The 23,466-nt window shown below is 37.1% G+C and overlaps 1 protein-coding gene across 1 annotated transcript in view; it reads left to right on the plus strand.

Moving 5' to 3' along the window:
* The window catches only part of LOC137278282 (S phase cyclin A-associated protein in the endoplasmic reticulum-like), a 97,750-nt gene extending 75,731 nt beyond the window's left edge, over positions 1-22,019 (plus strand). The window contains exons 28-29 of the mRNA XM_067810522.1: positions 15,604-15,670; positions 21,521-22,019. Coding sequence (XP_067666623.1) covers positions 15,604-15,670; positions 21,521-21,618 — 165 coding nt within the window. The 3' untranslated portion in view covers positions 21,619-22,019. The remainder of the gene's footprint in view (positions 1-15,603; positions 15,671-21,520) is intronic.
* Positions 22,020-23,466: the final 1,447 nt, after the last annotated feature.

Consider the following 23,466-nt stretch of genomic DNA (forward strand, 5'->3'; position numbering starts at 1 on the left):
GGAGTGGGTGTGAAGGAGGTTGTCCATGTCCAGCAGGAGTGGGTGTGGAGGAGGTTGTCCATGTCCAGCAGGAGTGGGTGTAGAGTGGAGGAGGTTGTCCATGTCCAGTAGGAGTGGATGTGGATGTGGAGGAGGTTGTCCATGTCCAGCAGGAGTGGATGTGGAGGTGGAGGAGGTTGTCCATGTCCAACAGGAGTGGGTGTGGAGGTGGAGGAGGTTGTCCATGTCCCGCAGGAGTGGGTGTGGAGGTGGAGGAGGTTGTCCATGTCCAGCAGGAGTGGGTGTGAAGGAGGTTGTCCATGTCCAGGAGGAGTGGGTGTGGAGGAGGTTGTCCATGTCCAGCAGGAGTGGGTGTGGAGGAGGTTGTCCATGTCCAGTAGGAGTGGATGTGGATGTGGATGTGGAGGAGGTTGTCCATGTCCAGCAGGAGTGGATGTGGAGGTGGAGGAGGTTGTCCATGTCCAACAGGAGTGGGTGTGGAGGTGGAGGAGGTTGTCCATGTCCCGCAGGAGTGGGTGTGGAGGTGGAGGAGGTTGTCCATGTCCATGTTTTCCTGATTATAGGTTTTATTACCAACCAACATCGTTGCTTTGAAATGAAGAATTCAGCTTCTTTGTTGGTCTTGGGGAGGCATAAATATAGTATGCACTTTTGTTGAAATATAATGCGACAGAGGCTCAAGTCCCAAACTTGCAGCTACCAGCTGAATTATTGGAATCAGAATGCCCTAGGGAGAGAATTGTCCTTCCCTGAGAACAACAGCTGTGTCATTGTAGTACTGTATGTTGTGATGTTGAAGTTATGATGTTACATTAACACATTTGTTTGTTATTACCATCAGTTTTTTGCAAGATTGAAAATGCCCTGATGAGTTTTCCAGTTTCAAGGATGATTTATCACTTGTTATTCTGGAATAGTTGATGTGATTGTTGATAACAGAAAACCTTCTTTGATATGTGATCAAATGCGAGTAATTACACACCATGAATCTCTTTGAAGTAGCCATTCGTCTGAGTTCAATATCAAAATTAAAATGTGCTTTTGTAGATTTTGTTTCATGAGATAACAAATGAATTATCAGGGTGATACATTATAAAGTTGAGCAGTGTTGAGAAGTGTGGTCATTTTGAAAAGATAGGATATCAACACCATCCCGCATAGAGATTTTGTCGCCAGATTTATATCCGTAACCAGATCTGTTTTTATGAAAGAGGTCCCGTTAATCTGATAAAGAAGGAGACAGGTGGATTAGATGGATTTGGATTGGGAGTTAAAGGATGGAGATAATCACCAGTTAAATATTTGTCACGATGATGGTCTGACAGTTGTAGAGGTGTGAAGTGTTCAACTGAAGAATAAACCCTCCATGGTTTCTGAGTAGCAAGGCTCAATACTGTTACATTCTCTGACACCTTTAAGTTCTCTTTAAGTTTAACCTTTTGCTTAATAGTAGCCTCCCACAATAAAGAGTGAATTTGATACCAAGGATGTTGCAATATCTACACATCATATTGGCACTAGGTGAAGAGGAGTTGTCATTTAGCACTCCATCATGTGTTTTATGTTGTGAAGCATCTTCAAAACGAAAATGGTGTTTGAGTAATTGAGATCTTTTGACTTAATTTAACTGTTAATACATAGACTATGTTTGAGTGCAATTATTGGTTGGTGATGAGTCAGACTGGCACATTGTAATACTCTTTTTGGAATGAATTACTTAATCATATTTTTTTGATATTTTTTTTGGTGTCCCCAGTTGTGATATTGCTGGAACATTGCGAAAAGCAGCGTTAAATCCAAGTCACTCACTCACATAGTGATGTTTATGTTATAGACAGCATTCTTTGACCGGTCATTATATTATGTAAAGTATTGGCTAGATGAGATCGTGTTTAACGGTATCAGCATCCACTAGTGGTCCTTGTTTACTTTGTTCTAGTGACTAGTATTATTTTGGGGCATAAACTAAACAGTGGTGCCAATGAGATCATAAAGCCCTTCCACTATGCAGTGACTCCAGTGTGCCATTCTACTGGTACTTCCCGGATTTTATACTTACTTACTTTCCTGTCTAAGAGTTTTAGACCCATGAAGGTCTGGGGTAGAATGGGCCTTCAGCAACTCATGCTTGCCCTAAAAGGTGACTATGCTTGTTGTAAGAGGCAACATATGGGATCAGGTGGTCAGGCTTGCTGACTTGGTAGATACATGTCATCGGTTCACAACTGTGCAGATGAATGCTGATGATGTTGATCACTGGATTGTCTGGTCCAGACTTGATTATTTACAGACCACTGCCATATAACTGGAATAAAGTTGAGTGCGGCGTAAAACTAAGCCTGACCACTCTAAGAGTTCCAACAGAAATTCTATACAGTTCAAAACTGACTTCACTGTTTGAGAATCCACTCGATCACCAGTCATTGCATCCTGACTCCTATATCTGGGAAAGTCCACTGAGAAACTCTCCTGAAAAATTGTGTAGCCTGGGAGTTCACCCAGCATTTCCTTACCAAGTGATTACAGGAGCTGGTTTATCAGATAAAAGTGTGAGCTATTCTGTTGAGAAAATGTAATACAAGCAGAGACCAGCCTGGGATAGCAGCCCATTTTATCAGGTGTTGATGTAGGAGTGTCTAGCCCAGAGCCCATCGCTCCACAAGACTAATGAGGGACTAATGACACAAGATACAGATATACTCCTAAATGAAGCATGTGCTGATAGACCCATGATGCAATGTTTCGCCATCTGCCAATTGATGGTGTGTCACATGGTGGGGCAGGGTGTTCAGCTTCCATTCAGTTTCATGGTCTGTCTGTGCAGTTTATGTTTAGTTTTCTTTCATTGGAGGAATTTTGTTGTTGAAGACAGGATAGCATTTGGCATGTTCGTGAGAGTCTTATAAGTACTAAGTCACTTTTTCCCAGACCTTTGGTTGTAATGGAATCTTAGCCATGGAGGTATGTGAGATATGTAGAGTATCAGATTTTCTTGGAATATTATGTTGGTGAATAAATTAATTTTCAAGATTCACAGTGTTTAAAAACAAGTCCCCAGTCCTAAAGCTCATACCAAATTAAGTAACATAGACATATGTAAAAAAATGCTACTGAGATTTACCAAATTTTCCCAAATGTGCCAGCTGTTGACATACTGCTTGAGGCAACATGAAACCCTACTTACCAATCATTCCTAAATGTACCAATTTGACAATTTAATTTGTTTTACTCCTACATATACATGTTTGTGGAACCCTTTTGGATTGCATGTTGGAATAGGCCTTCAAATAAATGTCTAGCACTATTAAATAAATCTGGTGGGCAGATTCACTGCTTCCGTCAGTATCAGTACCTCACTGTTTGTAGAAAGTATTTATTGCTGGTTTGTCTGGTCATAACATTTTGCCCCATGTTTACAATTATTCACGAACAACGATGGACAATGTCAAGCAATGGCAAGCAGATCAAATGTGAAACACTGACAAAACTTTTCACTTTTTTATTGGGCAAAAATATATTTAGTGTTTGTTGTTAGCATCTTTCCAAGTGTTTAATGTTGTCTTCTAACTTTGTTATATTGCTGTCACAAATGTGTGAACCTGAGAATTGCTTTGGTTTCTGTCCCCACATGTTGATTCTGCCCCGAATTTCTCTCCCTCCCAGCACCCTCTCCCACATGTGACCAAGGGCAGTACCAGTGTCTACACAAACCATCTAGTTCCAACCATGAGCTCTGTACATGTATACTTTACAGATTGTCTTTCCATGTTTTTGGTGCATTGCTTATCAAGTGGGCCATGGCACTCTCTCATTTCTCATGCACCTGTGGGAATGCGCACAATGTATTTGTTCTGTGGCCATGTTTGATAATATAAGGGGAGTTTAATGTTATCCTTGTGTTGCCTTGGCTATGTTGAAACATCCAAACTCGGAGAAGTTTGCGTTGATTTGAGGGAATGTTTTTGGAAGTGTATTTGATTTGATAGTCTCTCACACTTGGTCTCTCACCATCAACACAGATGGTTTCCTTTTGATTAGTATTATTGTTGCCACTGCGATACGAGCCATTTGTCTTCATCCTCACATCTGTATCAGTCTTGATTCCACGCTGGTATCATTGTCACGCAGCTGATCTGGTTGGTTACACTGTACCTGCCTTGTTTGTGGGAAGGGTCATTCTGTACACTCAGATTTATTGCAACATGTTTCCCTAGTCCGGAATGCTAGACAACCCTTACAAAGAAAGCTCTTTCAGAGACATCTCGGAAGTAAACTACAATGTTAGAATAACTACGTTTTTGTTCTTCTTCTTTTTAACAAAGATGTATTCTTGGTTCATATCACGAGGTTGGAAAAGTAATGGGAATAATTCATTCAGCACAAGGAAGGAAGTACAGGCAATATGCTTTTCAACAATTTGTTATTTGTAATGTTATCTCCGTATTGGTATTTTACTGGATTATCTGGTCCAGACTGAATTTTTTACCAACAACACTATGCATCAGTAATATTGCTGAAACTAATACATATTCACGATATAATGAGATTTGAACAATCAAGATTACATTGTGGATGTTAAAAGGGTTTTATCGTTTCTATTGCAGTGTCATAGTATGGCCATGTTTGTTACTGAATGCTTAGAGTTTCATTGAAATGGATCAGGTGGAGTGAAGTTTCAGAGATTGTATTGTAGTCCTTATCTAATTACATCTAGCGATGGGATCACCTAGAGGTTACAATCATTTACTCTTTCTCTACATGGTTACCATGTGTGGCTAACGTTCCTGTGGCGCTTTAAGGATATTGCTATTGATAAAAACAGTTTACAACACTACTTACTATGTGTGAGGCTGGAGGAGGGAGTAGGGCTGTTTTTTTATCCTGACATCAAAAGAAGATCAAATCTTTCCTGTGGAATAGATTGCCTGCTAAAATTGACTGATATTAATGTCTGAATTGGTGACTTCAATAATATGCATGAAATATTGGTGATTCTGACATTTGACAGCTGCCTAGTGACCACATGTTCAGCTCAGTAACTGTGTTATATATACTGACTGGTCAGTAGGGCTTGATCGTGAGGACGTGAGTCATCACCTTCCACCTGGCACAGTATTGAATACCTTGGCTGGTGTGTTATGTCATAGGTATGAAGACGTTACACATGGTACCTGAGAGGTGTGAGATATCATCATAGGGAAGAGGCTTGTATGGCAGGAACTGAGATGGAGACTCTATCATAGAGATCAGATGGATGACAGTACTGGATGCCTGATGTCAGTGTTGAGGATTCTTTGCTTCAGTCATCATTGTAGAGAGGGTTTTATGACAGGAAGTGAGATGGAGGTCCATCATGGAGATCGAGTGGATGACAGAGGATTCCTCATTGCAGAGGATTCTTCACCTAAGATGTCATTGTTGAGAGTCGGTAGTATATGACTGCTCACCTTTGCAGCTGTATGTTTCTAGAATTCCTAGAATACACCAGTCATCATCTGAAGGAAGCAAGACAATTGTTGCCTTATTTGAATTTGCTCAAATACTGGTAGTAAGTGGAGAAATTGTGAAAATATAACAATTCTACTGTGTATAAGATGATAATCATTGGGCTAATCAGTCTAAGTAAACTTAGTCTCAGTACTTTTCATTACACTCCACCACTGAGTCTAACAAAACTTTATGGGAAGTCGCGTCAGGTAACCTTTGAGATTGACCAATCAGAACACAGCTTACCAAATCACGAAAGTGGACATTCGCACATACCTTTTGAACTTTTTATCTCAAAAAGGTTCATACCCGAACGATTCTGAATGCTATTTAGCTTACGCTCGCTTCCAGGAGATGCACACGGCTTACGTGCAACCATGACAACGGCGAGTAAACAGATGCTAAAAATGGTGTTTTGGGCAATATTCAAGGATGTCATCTTGCGGAAATATTATCTAATGGTAACCATGTAAACAGAAACCCCAAAGCGTATATACTGCAGGTCAAATAATTGTGTTATATGCAGATTTTTGTTTGTGAAGAGATCTGTGTCAGTGACCTGAATATTTTGAAAGAACCTCCGATCCCAAAATGGTAGCCGTTGTCTGATTGGTGAAATCAATTTAACCATCTCCCATTTGATTGGACGGTCATTGGTCACTCAAAGGTTACCTGACACGACCTTCTACTAGGTTTTGTTAGACTCAGTGGTGGAGTGTAACTAAGTCACATGAATGAGTAGTGAAAATTGTCAACAAGTATACCTTGCAGTGTTGTTTACTTATGACATTTGGCATTCTATAGTTTGGATACCATAGTTAAAAATGATTCTAAATGTAATTTGCTTATTTTTCTCTGCAGAGAAAACTGGTCATATATTTCACATTTTGACAGAATTATTTAGATGACTAAAAAAGATATTACCTTTAATTCTGTTGACTTGATCTGCAGCATACATAGTGAAACATGGGAACCAATTGATAAACTGAAATATGAAAACAAGCTGCTGAAAGGTACACCAAGCACAATCAAAAGTACTTTTCAGCTTTTATGGTATGGCTAAAAGTACATATGTTTGCTTTGCTGTCTATTACATGTTTCTTCTGTGTTGCCACTGCTTTGTTACCAAACATGATCAAAGTAAATTTTCTGACCAGGTCAGCTGCAGGACATTTATTTAATTCTAACTATAAAACCTGAATGAACTACTTTTAGAAATTTGAAAACTAGAAAGAGGTTCAGATGCTTTCAAATCACTAAAAGTATTTGAGACACAACTTCCTTGTTTGCAGCATGTTCTTTTTGTGTGGACCTGTTCATTAATGCTCTTAATTACATGGTGTCCTTTTTTTAATTTTGATGGGCATATTGATGACAGAAGTTCCTAATTGTTGTTTTCATGGCCATGTCACATGGAAGAGTGGCGCCTGAAAGCACAGTAACATCTGAGGATTGTCACACTTTGTCTTGTGTTATGTCCCTTGGATATGCTTTTCAAAAATGATGCATTTATCCATTTCAGAATAAAAAATCAGTTTGTAAAAAAATATGATTTTGGACCTTTTTGCGGAACTGGGAGAAAGAGAGCTTTTAATCTTGTTACACAAGACGTGTCTTGCCCTAGGGCAGCGCGAACTAAGTTCCTGAAACTCTTTCCATCTTTTTGATTATTTTCTTTTTGTAAATTAGACTGTGTTTACCCTTTCCATTAGGACATCCATCCTGAGGAAAGTTTTTCACAATGTTCATTGTTGCATTGAAGACATAGTTTGAATACATTCCACAGTACGATCAATTGGCGTTAGATTTGCCGTGCCAGCTCCACCCGTTAAAAGAAATGTGGCCTCCATCTTTGATTGAGATGTCAATAACTGATGGAAAAACACAACTTGAATAAAGAGACCTTAGAATCAATGCTTTGAATATAATGTGATTTAATTTGAAGCTTTTAAGCCTTATTTATGTAAATTTGCTATTATGATGCTACTTGCAGGAATTATTTTTTCATGTTTTGCAAGTTTTCCGATACTCAATGTTTCATACAATTTACTGTAAAGGAACATTTGTTCATCATACATTGCATAAAATCAAGGAAGAAGAATTGATAACTCATCTTGTTACTTATGAATTTCGGGCATTAAATGATTTCTTTTACAATCAATAAACTAGATTGAAACAGAATTGTTTGGATAATCGATCCATACTTGATACTTCTCTCAAGTTTGAGTGAGGCCGATACTTTTAAGAAATCAATGAGGAGAATTCAAAATGAATTATTTCTGTCACAAAACATTAATGTTGCATGTGATGTTGTCACAAAGTATACACTATAGATTGGTTGGTATCCAGTAATGCAGAAACTGTTCGATATATTTGAGTAATTTTTATGTTGTATGGAGCTATAGTTTGAATAACAATTGACAAATTTCAGTTATTACCTTGTGCTGAAGGTTTAGTCATAACTTTAAAATCTGTGATAACTAAGAATTGAAAGTTGAAATAAGGCCATTTAAATAAGTATTGTGTTTATTTTCTATCTCATTACTGGAAAAGCAGTATTTGTAGTTATGACACAGTGAAAGGAAATACAGTTCAGTGAATCCTCTTATGTCTGTTTAAGTTAACTTTAACATTAACATGGGTACAGGAGTGGAAATATACAAAGTTCATGTGTAGTACTTCACTTTATTTGTAACTCTGTACTTTTAAAAGGATAATATATGAATGATAACAAAGCACAGGGTGTCAACCTCAGCATAAACTACTGAAAGGTAAGTGACAGAGAAATTTTATATATGTGATGAATATTTATAAAACTAAATACTGCAAGTCAACATCGTTTGAAGATTATTCAGGTAATAGATCAAATTTAAAAAATTAAACACTTTCGGTACTCGGTGGATTTATTGAGACAATTCTCTTTATTCAGGCATTACATAAGGTTGAGGCAGTATTCGTCTTTCAAAAATGCTCACCATTGATGTGATTTTGAGTAGTCTTTGTTAAGAAGGTGATGGTGATGTATTATCAGTATGGATGATATTAGTGGTTTGTTGAGGAGAATAAGAGGGGAGGGTGGCCTGTAATAATGACTGTGATATGATTTGGCCTGTTATCTAGTGGAGCCCTGCTCGGGGAGTGAGTTATGATGTATCAGTCGTGTAATTGTCTGTGACAGGGGGATATGCATGTTCAAGTTGATCATCACCAGGCTGAGGGATTATTATTTGTGTCAGACCACTGGTCCGATGACCATGGGGAGCAGGAAGAGCAGTTAGCTGATTGTGGTGAAACTTAGGTTTGTATTTTGGGGAAGGGAAATGTTTCTTTTTCATAAATATCTGAAATCAATATACAAATGTATTACATGATATATAGTTAATCTGTCTCTCCACTAGCCAGAGAGTATCATTGTAATATTAGTATATGGACAAACGTCAGTTGATTTTACTTCAGTGGCAGGAATACTTAGTTACTGGGGCATCTGTTTAGTGGCTAAAGTAATATAGGTAGTTAAATTTGTTTTGATCAGATGAAAGTTATATATGTGTGCTTTTAGGGATGGACAGTTCTAAGGTAAAAAACAGAAGTGAAAAATGTAAGCATGTTTCAGTTTTCATGGTCATTTTTACGAGGAAAAAAATATGTCCCTTAATAAACTGATATGCAATATGCTTATATTTTTAAGTATAGTATAGGTTGTGAATAATTGACAATTTGTTTGGTTGAAAAAAGTACTCATTTAATTTACTTCATGTTTATGTCATAAATATTTGAGGTATTTTTGTTTATTACAAAATACATTTAGGAGAAATGTGGAGAATGGAAGTGTTCTCCATCAAAATTATTATTGAGGTAATTATGATTTTTCTTTCAGCAACTCATTATGCTGGATTTAAATAAACTTTTGCTGTTTCAAAATGCTATTTTTAAGCCAATTAGACTTTTAAAATTTTATTCTGACTTTCTCTGGTTGTACGTTACTTCCTGTCTAAATATATGAAAAAAATCTAAGTTATCAAGCTAAGACTAAACATGACAGAAATGTTTCGGGGATATATTTGATGCTGACAGATCCTGATGCTTCCAATCCCTGTTGAATGTACAGGATTTTCTCATCCAAAGAAGGAGTTATATTGAAAAAATGACTGTAATAATTTAGAATTGAATCCTCATGAGTAAAAATCAACATTGCTTTAATCTGAAGGCTACCCATAAGCAATAATCTGAGGGATAATTGCTGCAAGCATTTCTCAATCCATCTTGTTATGTGTAGTTTAGCACAAGAGCTAGATAGCAGCTACCACCCTGGTAACATGGATTAAGCTTAAGTCGAGCGGATTTTTGTTTGTTACTTTTTTAGATTAAGTTGCAGAGTTTCCAATATTGTCTGGTTGGGCTGCCTGTCAGAGGAGGAGAAGTGTAGGTGCCACACATGGAGGTGGCTCTCTGCTCTCTCAACAACTAATTTATCCTGAACATATTTAAAGGGATAGCCAGGAAGTAAAACTGAGGCAAATTTGTATGCCCTACATTTTGGTTGAAGTTCTGGAATCTGGTATTCAGGGAACCAGAAATGGTTTTCTTGTAGTTGTCTGTATTAACTTCTTTGCTTATATTATTCTTGATCAGGAGATAGTGTCAGAAAATAATTTTATTTGGAAATGTGTCTGGATGTTTAGATGTGGAATGCTTAGTGTCAGAGAGCTGAATTTTGAGAGGTAGTCTATTTTTCAAAGTGAAATTGCAGTAATATGTGCACTTAATCAAAGGATTTGTAGCCAAATATAATGCATATGTTTGAAATAATGTGAAATGTGTCGTTCTCATTCAGACTAATTTGTGATTATCAAGGAAATTGTTAGTGATTAGTGATTGGTCCGAATTTTCTATCACATATTTTCAGCTCATTTGAAAAGTTTTAATTTCACCATTTACTGTAATATTTTGCCCTCAAACTGAAAACAAAGAAATTTAATATCCATCAGCATTGTTGATACATTTTCTGCGAAAATAAAAGATATGAAATGACCAGTCAGCATTTACAGAAATATTCTACTCCAGATCAAACTGACCGGTTCCTGAACTGCAAACACAGTCATCAGGAAGACATAATTTGGGGATACCAAATAATAAGGTTTCATATCAAAAATAATAATCCTCATTTGCATAAAAAGGTTTGCCTTTGACAGTTGGGGATTCGAAAAGTAGTCATTTTTGCTTGAAGTAGGAAATATTATTGGAATTCCTTTGTGCGTTGATTATGCGAGAAGCCCTTATGGGAAGACAAGCACCCTCTGCATTTGTTTTGTGAGTTGCCTTTGATTGCTGGGACAAGGGCCTGGTCTTTGATTGAATTTGCTTTGGTTTATACTCTAGTTAATGTGATTAGCGTCAGACTGTGTGTGAGGGGTATTAGGGTTGACAGGCCTCGCCATAGGGGAAGCCAGGGCTCCTCATCCTAACTGGGACCTGATACCTAATACTCAAACTTCCTACACTCACATTGATTTTTAATTACTCTCTATTAATTAGCTTTATGTTTTAATGAATTGATGTATTCTCCCTAGACAGTGTCTCCTGTTTCGAAGACATGGGTCAGAGGTTAGAGGTCGTGGGCTGGTGTATCATATTGACTGCACTGCCTTTTCTGATATTTTGTGTTCACTTGATTGACCACTCATTGACTGGCTCTGTTTGTGTTACTGATAAACAGAAGATAGTTGTGTGCCAGGATGGGTTATGTTGATGTTTATATTACACCTTTTTGGTAATTATACCATCCAGTGTCTTTCATTTTTTAATATTTCTTTGATTCCAACACATATTTTTCTGTTTATTCAAACTTAAGCGATAATTAGTTATTATTAATGTTATTAACTCCACCTGCCTCATTAACAAACACCCTGCCTCAAGTTTTTCATCTCAAATACCTGCAGTTAAAGAACTTGGCTTCCCTTGATGAAATAACTACATATATATAGGCTTTCCGATACATTCATGCTCTGCGTGAATCACATCCGTCAACACTACGCAGATGCCTTGAACAGCTTGTTTGAAAATAAATAAACATATAAACTAGAATCAGCACGCCCAATGTTTTACGTAAGTACCCCACAATATCTTAATATCGGTACTGACAACAAATCCCTGTCCTTGTTGACATTTTGATTAATTAACTACATATGGAGATGAGTTTTCCCAATTTTGATTTTATTGTAGCCTAATCTATGTATTTTCCTGATAATTTTTCAGCATGTTTCCTTGTTTCAAGATGACACATGAGAAAACCTAAGAACGATTCATTTTTTGCACCAGCATCAACATCAGCAAAGACAATCTCCTATATCTGTCACTTCATGTTAATCAAAATGTGACATGCTGGTTCTTAGTGTCCATTTGCACAATTTGAATAACAATCAAGTAGTTTTTCTTAATGAGTTTCTTCACAGTCCAATTCTTTAGTGATGATTGCTTTGATGTATGGGTTCCACCTGAGGCCCAGGTTCCACACAGCCATTTAAACACTTAGATGATTGTGACATCTATACTGTCAATAAGTGGTCAACAAGATGATAATGATTGTTACATATGTACTTTTACGTCAACATACAGCAGTTATAAAACCAAGATCACTCTGTAGAAATATGCCTTGGTCATTGAAGGTATTAGACTATTTGTCTACAGTAATTTTTAACTGTTTATTCTTCAATAAATTCAAGTTTTTACAGACATACAGCAGTGTATGAAATAAGCCCAAAACTCAGCCAGACATCAGGGCTGATAACTTCAAGATGTTTTAAGTCCAGTATAGACCAGACAATCCAAAGAAAATGATTTTTTTCAGTTACAATAAATAGTAATAAATATAGTGCTTTGAGTTTGCAGAGCTTCTTTTATAGATAGGTGTTGATATATTTACTATATATGTAAATGTCCACCCAGTACTTTGAGCTTGCTCTTCGATCGTTCAGTGTTCAAACGGTAGTTGTCAAGTCTTCATGTAATGCTGTATTTGAAAAAAGACTGCAAGGTATGGTGATTTTGCTCAGATATATGGATTTTGTTATCCAAAATATTTACCAGACCAGCTATAAATTTAGACCATCCATTAGCAATTTAGCCCATCTTAGTCGATCTTATTTAGTAATAAGTTCTGTCAAATAATGATTATAAGTATTTATGTATGTCCATTCAAGTTCAACACACAAAGGATGTGTCATGTTCAAAATTTTTGTTCTACTTGAGCCAGTCATTCCTCCAGGTATGGTAGGAGAGTTTCATGAACAGTGTATGTCTAGATAGTAAATAGTGTTATGCCATGCTCACAGCGCTCTGGGTGAAATGATGTAACATAGGATCCTCTGACACCAGGTGATCCTGCACAAACAGCTAACACAACATGACACAACACCCATACACAGTATGGTGTCACCAGCCAAATATTGGCAGAGCTGGAGGCCAAACACTTGTCAGTATTAACTTCCCAATGTCAGCTTGTTATTACAGATTAACCTTTGCTACTTACTACGCCATGTGTATGCTCATATTTCTAATTTGCAAACACTGTTCCTGTTCTTTGTGCAGGAATTGGTGTTGCATTTCATATTGGTGACATATATATCACAGAACTCCTTGGAGAAACATTTATGATCCTTATTTGCTTGAGAATGGTGTTAGAACATACCCTGAAATGTTCATCCTCATATTGTTCCTCCCTTATTTCAAGCAACTAGTTTGCTGAGTGGTTGAAGTGTTAAGCTGAATATTTGAGTTTCATTTCCATTTGAGTACATAAATTCTTACATTGTGAAGAGCCTATTAGTTTTATCCTTTTTTCCAATCCTATTGTTGAAATATTACAAAGGACATGTAAAACCTATCTCACTCCAGCCTTCGTATAAAGCACAACAAATCAGTTTGATTGTCATTAGAAAAGTTTCTTCTTTCGAAATGTATCACCTTCTTTCAATTATCTGTGTTAAACCAGGTACAGATTTGGATGTCAAATTAGATCCTTAGATGTTGGTAAGTCAACATTATTGTTCTTTTGTGGTACATTTGTCTGTATTGTTGAAGAAATATCATAATATTACTGTTAAAGGAAGCACATAATGCTGATTGGTCAGTTGAAGTCAAATGCATCAACAAGTCTCATTGTTGTAAATGAATGTGATATCATCAGTTGTTCATGACATCACAAATTGTGTATATCGTTAGAACAGTTATGATGTCTTCCCTGACGTTTCTTTGTAGGCTTGACATTTCATATGTTTGGGCACTATTGTTTTCTTACTGAAATTGTTAGTGACTGGCAAAAAAAATTGAAAAGATAGTTTATCTGCCCCTGGTAAGGGAATGCTGTAAGACTGAGGACTTGGGACAGATATGTCACAATTCCTGGCAGCTCATTAATTATTCTCTGAAAGAACTTGCATCTTACTCAGATTGTTTCGACTTTACTGTGTTGTTTATAGGCTAAACTGTTTGACCCTATTTTACAACTGGACTTAAGCTGTCTATACTACATAGATTATCTGTAGGGGTTATTGATTGTTATAGTACAACAAAGAGCTTTTTTAAAGTTGACTAGATCTTTGGAGTTTATTTATCGGTTGATATAAGATTTTCATGAAGTACTGCAGTAGCACTGATAGTCCTTTGACCTGTAACCTGGGCTCCGTTCATCAGTATATAGCCAAGATGATCACAACTCCCATACTTTAACATGGACTTGATAAATGCTATAATTTCTTTGTGTACTGGAGCCTAGGGCCTCATTTCACAAAGCGTTATGGTGATCGTAAGTCGCTAATACCAGCTTAGTGCAGTGTTAAAGAATGGGAGTTGAGGTTAACCTTAGTAAAGGTTGCTTCATGAAAGGAGCCCCTGGTCTTCAGGATAAGTCTGAGTCTGGGTCGTCATTATTTTGGGGCCTTTGTAGAGCCATGAAATACATGTCTTTCCCTCACTGTATATCCTAGTGTGCCTGTCCATTTAAAAATGTCCCAAGGTAAATGACAGTTGTAGCACTGTGATTGTCCCCTAGAACGCCTGCCACAGTCCTCAGTCTCGGTCAAGTCAAGGTGTGTCAGTCCATGTAGCCAGAAGTGTAGTGCCAGATTACATATGTCGACAACATCCTGACAAAACTGTTGAAACAGGGCCCCTGCTGTCACGTCCCACCCCTTGTGCCATGGCCCGTGTGTTGAGGATTAACATGTTTGGCCTGTAGTCGGCAAAACACTGGCGGGCTGAAGCCTCACAACCGGGTAGACAGTGTACCCAGACCCTTGTCAAACATGCCTTTTCACCTGTTTGGAGCCACGACACACAAAAATTTGTTGACCAATTAGCCGTTTGTTTTGGAGGGTAGGGACGCCCTACTGGCAGAGATTGATGGGGTGACGGATGACAACAACCTGAATGTGTTCACAGTTGTCAAACACGAGGTTCTGCTCTTGAGAAACCTGAATTTCTCCCTAGGTATGTTTGCTCACGAGTGCCCTCCCACCCCACCTCTGTCAGTTGGGTGATCACCAACTACTCGAGATAACCCCATGTGTACTACTCCAGTCTAGATTGCAGGAATCCTGCCTCAGACTTGCGGCAGTTTATTTGTATAAACAGTGCCAATAATCTTAACACGAACACAAGGATTAGCTTATGCTTTACTTCATGTCAGTTTCACAGTCTTTTCTTTGTCTGACTCTGAATGAGAAGTCATTGCAACAAAAACTGACATATATTTGTTAGTGAATGTGCCAAGAAGGATTAGTTTCTGTCATAATTCTCGTACTGTTCTCATCAATTTGTCATCAATTTGTCATCAGGTTCATCACCTTGAGGTTTCCCCAAAATAGATGACCTCAAATCAGTGTCTGTGTCACCTAAGTTCATTGAATTCAGACTTGAACCAGACCATTTACAATTTGAGAAAACAAACAGTGTGTTTCTCCCAGGAATATCAGCCTTTGAGAAATGATGTATTTGTTGAAAGGTTTTGTAATAAGCTGTACATGCATGTTCCAGTGTCTAATTTCAGTCAGTAAATGTGTAACATGTAATTTAAGGAATTAAAAATGTTTTACCACAGTGTAACTTGTGTATTTTCAGGAGAAACAACTGGAAGCCCAGCAAGCTAAGCTCATGCCTTCCACAACGAAGAAAGCCAGATCTCAAGGTAGGTTGTGACAAGCTGGAAGTGTCAGTGTTTGGTTAACTATATAAGGTTTATGCCTTGGACAGTTTGTAGGTTGTAAGAAAGACGAGGTATCTCTTTGGCTACACATAAGCTGTATCTGTCATGGACAATAATGTTCTGGATGTCATCACATTCTTCTAATATTAATCATGGTAATATGCCAGTTGGTGTACAACAGGCCCATTCTTTATGCTAGGAGATTTCCCTTGGTTCTCATGTGCTATCACATCAACAGGATCTCCACAGCATGAAGGCATGTTAATCAGAAGCTCATCTGGCACGCTTTTTAACATAGGGCTGGGCTTACTTAAATAATTGATTTGTGGATTCAGCTGACGTGATAGAAGTGACAAATGGTGAAAATTATTGTTTTAATGCTCCAAATTCACCACAATTTTGAGGGTAGGTGATGCAGACAATCATGTAGACTGCAATACAGTTGTTGACTGGGATTGTTTGCACAAAATTGGTTGATAGGATAGTCTGGTGGGTAAGGTGGCTTCTTGTGGAATGAAAGGGCTGATTGTGATGCCCTAAGTATTGTATTTACAGCCTATTTCAGTTAAACCCTGCCAAGATATTGTATAAATGTTGCCAAAAATTGCATGAAAGTCTCACTCACTCACTCACTTACTTACTTACTCACTCAACCACAAAATCTGTATGCCAAAGATAATCAGGCGTAAATATAACATTACATTCACTCAGCACAAGAGTGGGAAGAGTTATTCAAATCCAGTTGTTTTATTTTGCTAAGTCTGTCGGTAATAAAGTCGAGTAGCTATTTGTGGTAATGGTGTCTCTAGCCAAGTAGACCTTGTCAATTTCAGCCAGATTCCATGAATATGGAAGAACTGACCAACTGGCTCCAGAGCCACTGCTCTTTAGCTGAGCCTCCTCCAGTCTCTGTGACCAGCCAGGAGTCTGACTTGTGTTTACAGAAGTCCTATCTTGACATGTCACAGCACATAAGTGTTGAATCAGACCAATGCACTGAAAGCTGTCTGCACATGAACATGTTCACTACTCATGTAAACTCAGAAATCCAATCCCACTTGTGCAGCATGTAAACCTGTGTACCTTGTACTCGTAATTAGAGTAGTAGTCTAGATTCAACCAGTAAAGACCTTGACGGGTGCTACTGGCCCAGATCTCTTAGCCACTGCGATTTGCTATGTGGAGTTATATCCCTTTCTCAGGCCAGGAACTGATGATCTTTGGTTTGAATCCCAGATTTCACTTTTTATTATGACTGGTTTATCATGATGTTTTTTCCAAAGTGATATATGTCTGGTAAGCCTGGATCAGTGATTGACATCATGACCATTGATCTTGGCATTTGGAATGTGATGACATGCATCGACCTAGTCAATGATCCTGACCTCAATCCCGTTAGTTATATATTATGACAAGAGTCAACAATGACATGCATAGGTTGCTGAAGTCTCCGTTCAAACCAGGATACTGGACATAGTTGTGCAAATCCATTCTTCCATTTGTGAAGGATGCTGTTGTACAGATTGTATTATATGACATCTGCTGCACAAAGATAGTTGACATCAGAGCTTCCTATACTGACTACTTTCCAATGGCCATAGAGATTTATTTTGGTGCATCAGGTAAAGATCAAAGGTCTCAAAAGAGTGAGAGAAACAAGTATTAATGCATTTACCACTAAATTTAAAATATGTCTTCTTTTGAAAAGACTTCTGTTAAGGTTAATCAAGGGCTGATGAGGTTTGGTTACATTTACAGGTATGATACTATTTGTTTATGCTCTTCAGAAAACAACCACATGAAATGTCAATTGATTTATGGAAAAGTGTCAAGGCCTTACATCTGTAGATATATTATATTTATGGTAATATGATGTGAATGTAATCAACATCAGAGGATTTGCTGCAATGGTCTTATTCAACACAAACCAGTGGAATTGTTGTACATGAAGTGAGCAGGTTAGAGTCCTGGAAAATAGAAATCTTGTGCAGCAGCTTGTAGCTTCTGTCATAAAGATCTTTTATGGTCAGGTCTGAGGCTTAGGTAACTGTAGGTTCTAAAGGAGCTGTCATGACTCAAAGTGTAGAAGTGATATTTTTTTACAAGAGGTGCATGATACCTTATTGATGTTCTAAACTTTAAGATAAGTGACCTTTTTTGGCAGTTGAAAGCAAACACCTCTAGACAATTTCACATACTAGAGACGAGAGACAACCTTCTATCTTCACTGAAAGCACCACGCAAGTCGATCAAGCTCTGTGGCTGCTATTTTCTTGACAACTAACTGTGACTGGGGAGAGCGCTATGTGATTAGAATGTCCGTTTGCAGACTGTGATTTGAGATGCCCCAACGAGGTTGTGGTCAGCATATCACTTTCTAGAGTGTGACTTGGAAAGACAAGTTTTACTTTATGTCCATGATCACCTCAGAAATGTTGGTGGAGGTTGTCAGGACTGGGTAAATCAATGACAGCAAACCGACAGCAGACTTTTTGGGTTTATGTTCACTTGGAATTTGGGAAAGCTGGAATCAAGGGGAGAAATCTTGTCTCTTAATCCCTATTTTTCAAAATAAATTTACCATAAAAAAAACTAAAAACAAATGAACACATTGTTTGTGAAATGGGTTACATGGAATGACCTGAATGAAATGTCCTATCATCAAAATGAAATTGGTCCAGATCGTCTTCATGCCATTTTCCTACATAAAAATCACAAACAAAGGGTCCTAAGATTAATTATAGATATAACCAGAAAATTTAGAGGACCCTTGTAGCATGTTCAGTATTACATCACATGTGTGTTTTTAATATCATATTACTTATCTTTTTATATATTTTTATAAAAACAGTGCATCTAATAATGTTTTTTTCCTGTCAGTGCTAGGATGGCTGTTAAAGTGAACAGATGACTTCTTGGAAGTAATGAGTGTGTAGATAGAGATCTTGTCATGAAGATTGTTTGTAGGAGGGTGTAACATAAATATTGTAATTATCCTGGAACATGAAGCGCTTTGCCTGACACACTTGCAAAACACAAGTCCATCATCAAATGTGTATGTGTTCTTCATTTGGCTGGAGCAGACTGTCAACATGGTGGCCAGCAGGGGGCACATATTTTCCTAATCTAATCATATCTTCTTTAGGGTTTGTTGTTTTACATCTTTACCTCCATTAGAGACCATGGCAGGGTAAACTGTGGTTAGCTTCATTCAAGTCAGAAGAATGTACAGGTCAATGTTATGTATTGCATATGATTTGAAACATTCAAACATATTCTGCAGTGACTTTCAGAACATGACCTTTGGAAAATGGTATTGTCATTGTCCCTTGAACAAGAGGCCTTGTCATGTTGATGTTTCTGAAAATTGTACATAGAGAAGGTCTGTTCATCATAGATGATCTCTAGAAGGAGATGCCACTTTAGGCCATGGCTACCATATCATCCCCACAAAATTGTCATTAATGTCTGCTGCTCGACCATATTAGGAGTGAATGAGTATGTGGTTTGAAATTAATTTTGCATGGTTTCAGTGCACATATGCTGGTAATATTTCCACCTTGTGAATATTCCAAACCAAAATAGTTAAGGAGGTTAAGCAATGTACACACCCAGTTACTCTGTTCCTTCCTATTGCATTGCTGCTGCTGCTGCTGCTATATCAGTACCACTGTTACAGTATTATTGTGATGGTACATACATGAGAACATCCATCTTTGACAGTGTCAATTTCTTGACATAGTTCGACATGCTATCAAAACTGAATACCTCCTGTGTTTCCTAGGATATCTGAGCAGATTGTTAGAGATGATGAAGATTCTTTTGATTATTCTTATGATCAAATAATATGATGTTTTGCTTGTAAACCATATCACGACTGCACATATTTAATCAGCTAGGTTGGTTGTTTAAAACTGCACTTAGCAGTATTCCAGCTATATGGTGGCAGTCTGTAAATAATCATGTCTGGACCAGACAGTCAATCCAGTGATCAACATCATGAGCATCGAGCTACACAACTTGGATGTCATGACACATGCTTATCAATTGGTCCTGTTAGTCACCTCTTGTGATAAGTATGGGTTAGTAAAGAACAGCTAGGAATTTTAATCCAACGTAAACTGATTATTCAGCTAATCATTATAGGCCTATATTTCAAACATCAAACAGTTTGTAAATAATGGAGTCTGGAGCAGACAATCCAGGGATCAACAGCATTGAACATTGATCTACACAGTGGGGATACAATGACATTTGTCGACCCAGTCTGTGATCCGGACCACCCGGTTGAGTTAGTTGATTCTTACAACAAGCATTACTGAAGATAGTTCTTACCAGGCCCTTCACAGGTTGTACTATAATGAATTACCAGTGTTTGAAGAAAAAAAAGTGTCATGAAGATGTGGTTTTTTCTTCAGAACTGATAGGTTTGCAACTTGTGAAATTTTAGCTGTGTAAAGCAGTAATTTTCATGTCCTTTTGCAACCAACAAAAGTTGCATTGATGCCTTCCTTTCACACTAATTCCCTCGATTCATATGCAAAAGCTTGGTCTTTTGAAAAAAAATTATGAACATCGTAAAAAAATTAAATATTCCTGCATAGAAAATTACATTTACATTTGAGATTGTTTTTGTCATTTTGAAAATATTTAAAATAGATTCTTTGTAGATGCATACCAAGGAAGCTGAAGAAATATGCTACAACAAAAATGATAAATGGAATGCCAGGGTTTAGCATTGAGTGTCATCATGTCATGGGATGGGGCTGATTAGCATCAGTAAACATTTCCCCATCAGTCAAACTCTTTCTTCACAAAGTAACTCAGCTCTTAACCTAGAGGGCCTTTCTGCTTAGCAAAATAAACGTCTCAAAAACAGCAGATTAAATTTCCAAATTATTCCATGTGGTCTTGATCTGAATAATGCATTAATCATGGCCATCATCAGCTTATTATAAAAAGATAGCTCACTATTATAAAAACAAATTAACATATCAAATAACACACATTTTAAGATTTATTAGCAGATAGATTGTCATAATAACAACCTTTGTATATATTCATTTGCTGGGCAAGGCAGGAAGATAATATTTGAAAATGATGATATTCAGAGTTTAATGATTTAAACGGACAGTTTGTTATTTACGTTAACTAAGTGAAATTTGTGAAGTTTCAATAACCATATTTCCATGAATACATAGTTTGTAAATTCTAATTATCTGTAATTTATAATAACTCATATGAATTTCTTTTTATGTTGAAACCTCCCAGAGCTTGATAGATCCATAAATCCATTAGCCTTGCTTCAAGGCTGTTCTGAACAAAAGTGTGAGTGTGTCTGAACAATAAACAAGACTGAACAAGTGGATAGTACAGATAGTTAGAACTGATTGATATTTATCTAATCCGGGAATTATGGGCTAAACTAAATATTATTGCCTCAGAGAATTGTGTGAAATTAGTTTCTCATCAGGAACACCTACTCTGTGGTATAAATTGACTTTAAATATAGGTTTTCTGTTATATCATGATACAAAGTTATATACCAGATAAATTACATTGAGAAAAAAGTTTTCTTGGGACACTTTAAGGAACTTTTATTCCATTTTCTTTTCACCATTTTAGTATGAAACATACTCAGTTAAATCATTGCTTCTTTATGATATATTTTAGAAAACATGAATTGAAATAGTTTAAGTAAGTCGTCAGTTTTGTTTGGTTGGGTTTTAGGACTATGATATGCTTATTTCACTTGGCCACTGTAATAATGATGTTTAATATACCTAAATCCTGTTGAACGTGACTTAGTGTACATATTCCCTATGTTAACAGACAAAGAACACCGTGACACGGAATCAAGGATGACACTGGCAAGCCGCTTCCCCCCAGAACAGTGGACAGTTGCCCAGGAATACTTCAAGGTGGAGTAGGTGGACAAAGAGCCCAAGTGGTGACACCACTGTCATTGGGACTCAACATGTATATGCTGGTGGTTCTCAGGTCTTAGTGTTGAAGGCAGTGTGTCGCTATGACATGCTGTGTACTGTAGACTGATTCACTGTAAGCTATGGTATGACTTGATGTCAGGAAATGCATTACTCATACACACAGCACTGACATCCATGTCGGTGTTGCTTTACTCTGACACTGATTGCACAGTGTTTTAGCTCTCACTGACTCTAGTCCCAGCTTAACTGTATGACAAATGACAGTGTGGGGAGAGTAATGACAGGTCTTCAACTTTAGGTAACGTATAAATAAGTCGTGTACATCTGTGATAGCAATGACACAATACTATGGTTCTAGGGTGTCATACAATCTTCAAAGAAAATCATTATGTGTGCTGTCAAATACCTGACAGAAGCAGATAGCTGACCTTTTTGAAACATTTGTATTCAACAATCACAAATTTCTAATCTTTTTATCGACTTGAACAATAGTGAGATTGTTATAAATTAGAGTTGGATTGGATAACTACTCATTGGTTCATCTTATATTGCAATAAATGCATATAGGTCAGGAGACAGGATGAGTTATTCCTTCTGATGTTTTTGTTTATCTGTGAATGTCAAGACAGCATCCAGTTTTCACTGGATGTTGTTTCTTATATGATGTTATCACATGTTTCATACAGCACAAATCAAAGGTAATCGTTGATGAACTCTGTACAGTAACAATTCTAATGAGCAATATCATTATGACTAACTACCAAAGACTACTTGTATACATGGATGAATGCATTTGTGATTTACTTATTATCACTTTGATAAAAATCAGCCTTGGTAAGGCATTATCTTTTTTCTTAACATTTTGTTCTTGTAATTTTCATTGCTGACATTGTAGCTCAAGTCAATAATAAGTTAATTGTATTGTCTTGATTTATATTATTACAAGTGTTGATAGGTATATCCTGTTAAAAACTGTTTATGACTTGTAATATTATTCTTTTGCACTATGAGTTATGATTAGACGTGAGGCACTGGGTCATATACCTATCAGGTATTTACCTTTAATGACACACTTTATTGGCATACACTGATTTTATGTCACAAGGTATTCATTAACAATGTATGTTTCTAAAGCAAATGAGTGAGTTGCAGCTTTATGTCAAATTAGCAATTTTTGCAGCTGTATAACTAATTATGCTTACTAATCACTCTAATAGTTAAATACTTGGGTTTGTGTACTTCATCCTTCGATAAAAGCAGTGATTATGAACACTTATTATTTATTAAAGATTTAAAATATTAACTCAGTTATATTTTTTCAAAACTGATATTGAATATAACCAATACAAAATGGTGCTCGTCATTTGATTGTCTTTTATATGGTGAACATGTTCTGGTCGATTTTCTTTCACTGACTTTCATTCATGGTATTAATTAAGGTGTACTGATATCTGATGTCTCCTGTTTACAGCATGAATGATAGTAAGGCTTGAAGGGAGATGCTGCAAGATAGTCTCTTCTCAGGCCTTTATTTCTAAGAAATTGGTGAAGTTGGATGTATAGCTGCATGGGTAATTGTGTGAAAAGGGCTGTTGTGATTGAACCCATGAAATTCTATCTGCATCATTAAGCAACACTTTCCGTCATTGAAGAAAAGTACTACAAAAGATGAAAAGTTTCATATTGTATCATAAAGCAAGTTATGAAATGATCAGTAGGGTATATTTTTCTCCTGCGCTTGTGCCTGAGAAATCAGAACATATTTTCAGCAACAGTACTCATTTATACTGATATTGTTGTGTTTAGTATACCCTGTTGTTCAACATGAGG

Source organism: Haliotis asinina, chromosome 3 (assembly GCF_037392515.1).
Source record: "Haliotis asinina isolate JCU_RB_2024 chromosome 3, JCU_Hal_asi_v2, whole genome shotgun sequence".
Lineage (NCBI taxonomy): Eukaryota > Metazoa > Mollusca > Gastropoda > Lepetellida > Haliotidae > Haliotis > Haliotis asinina.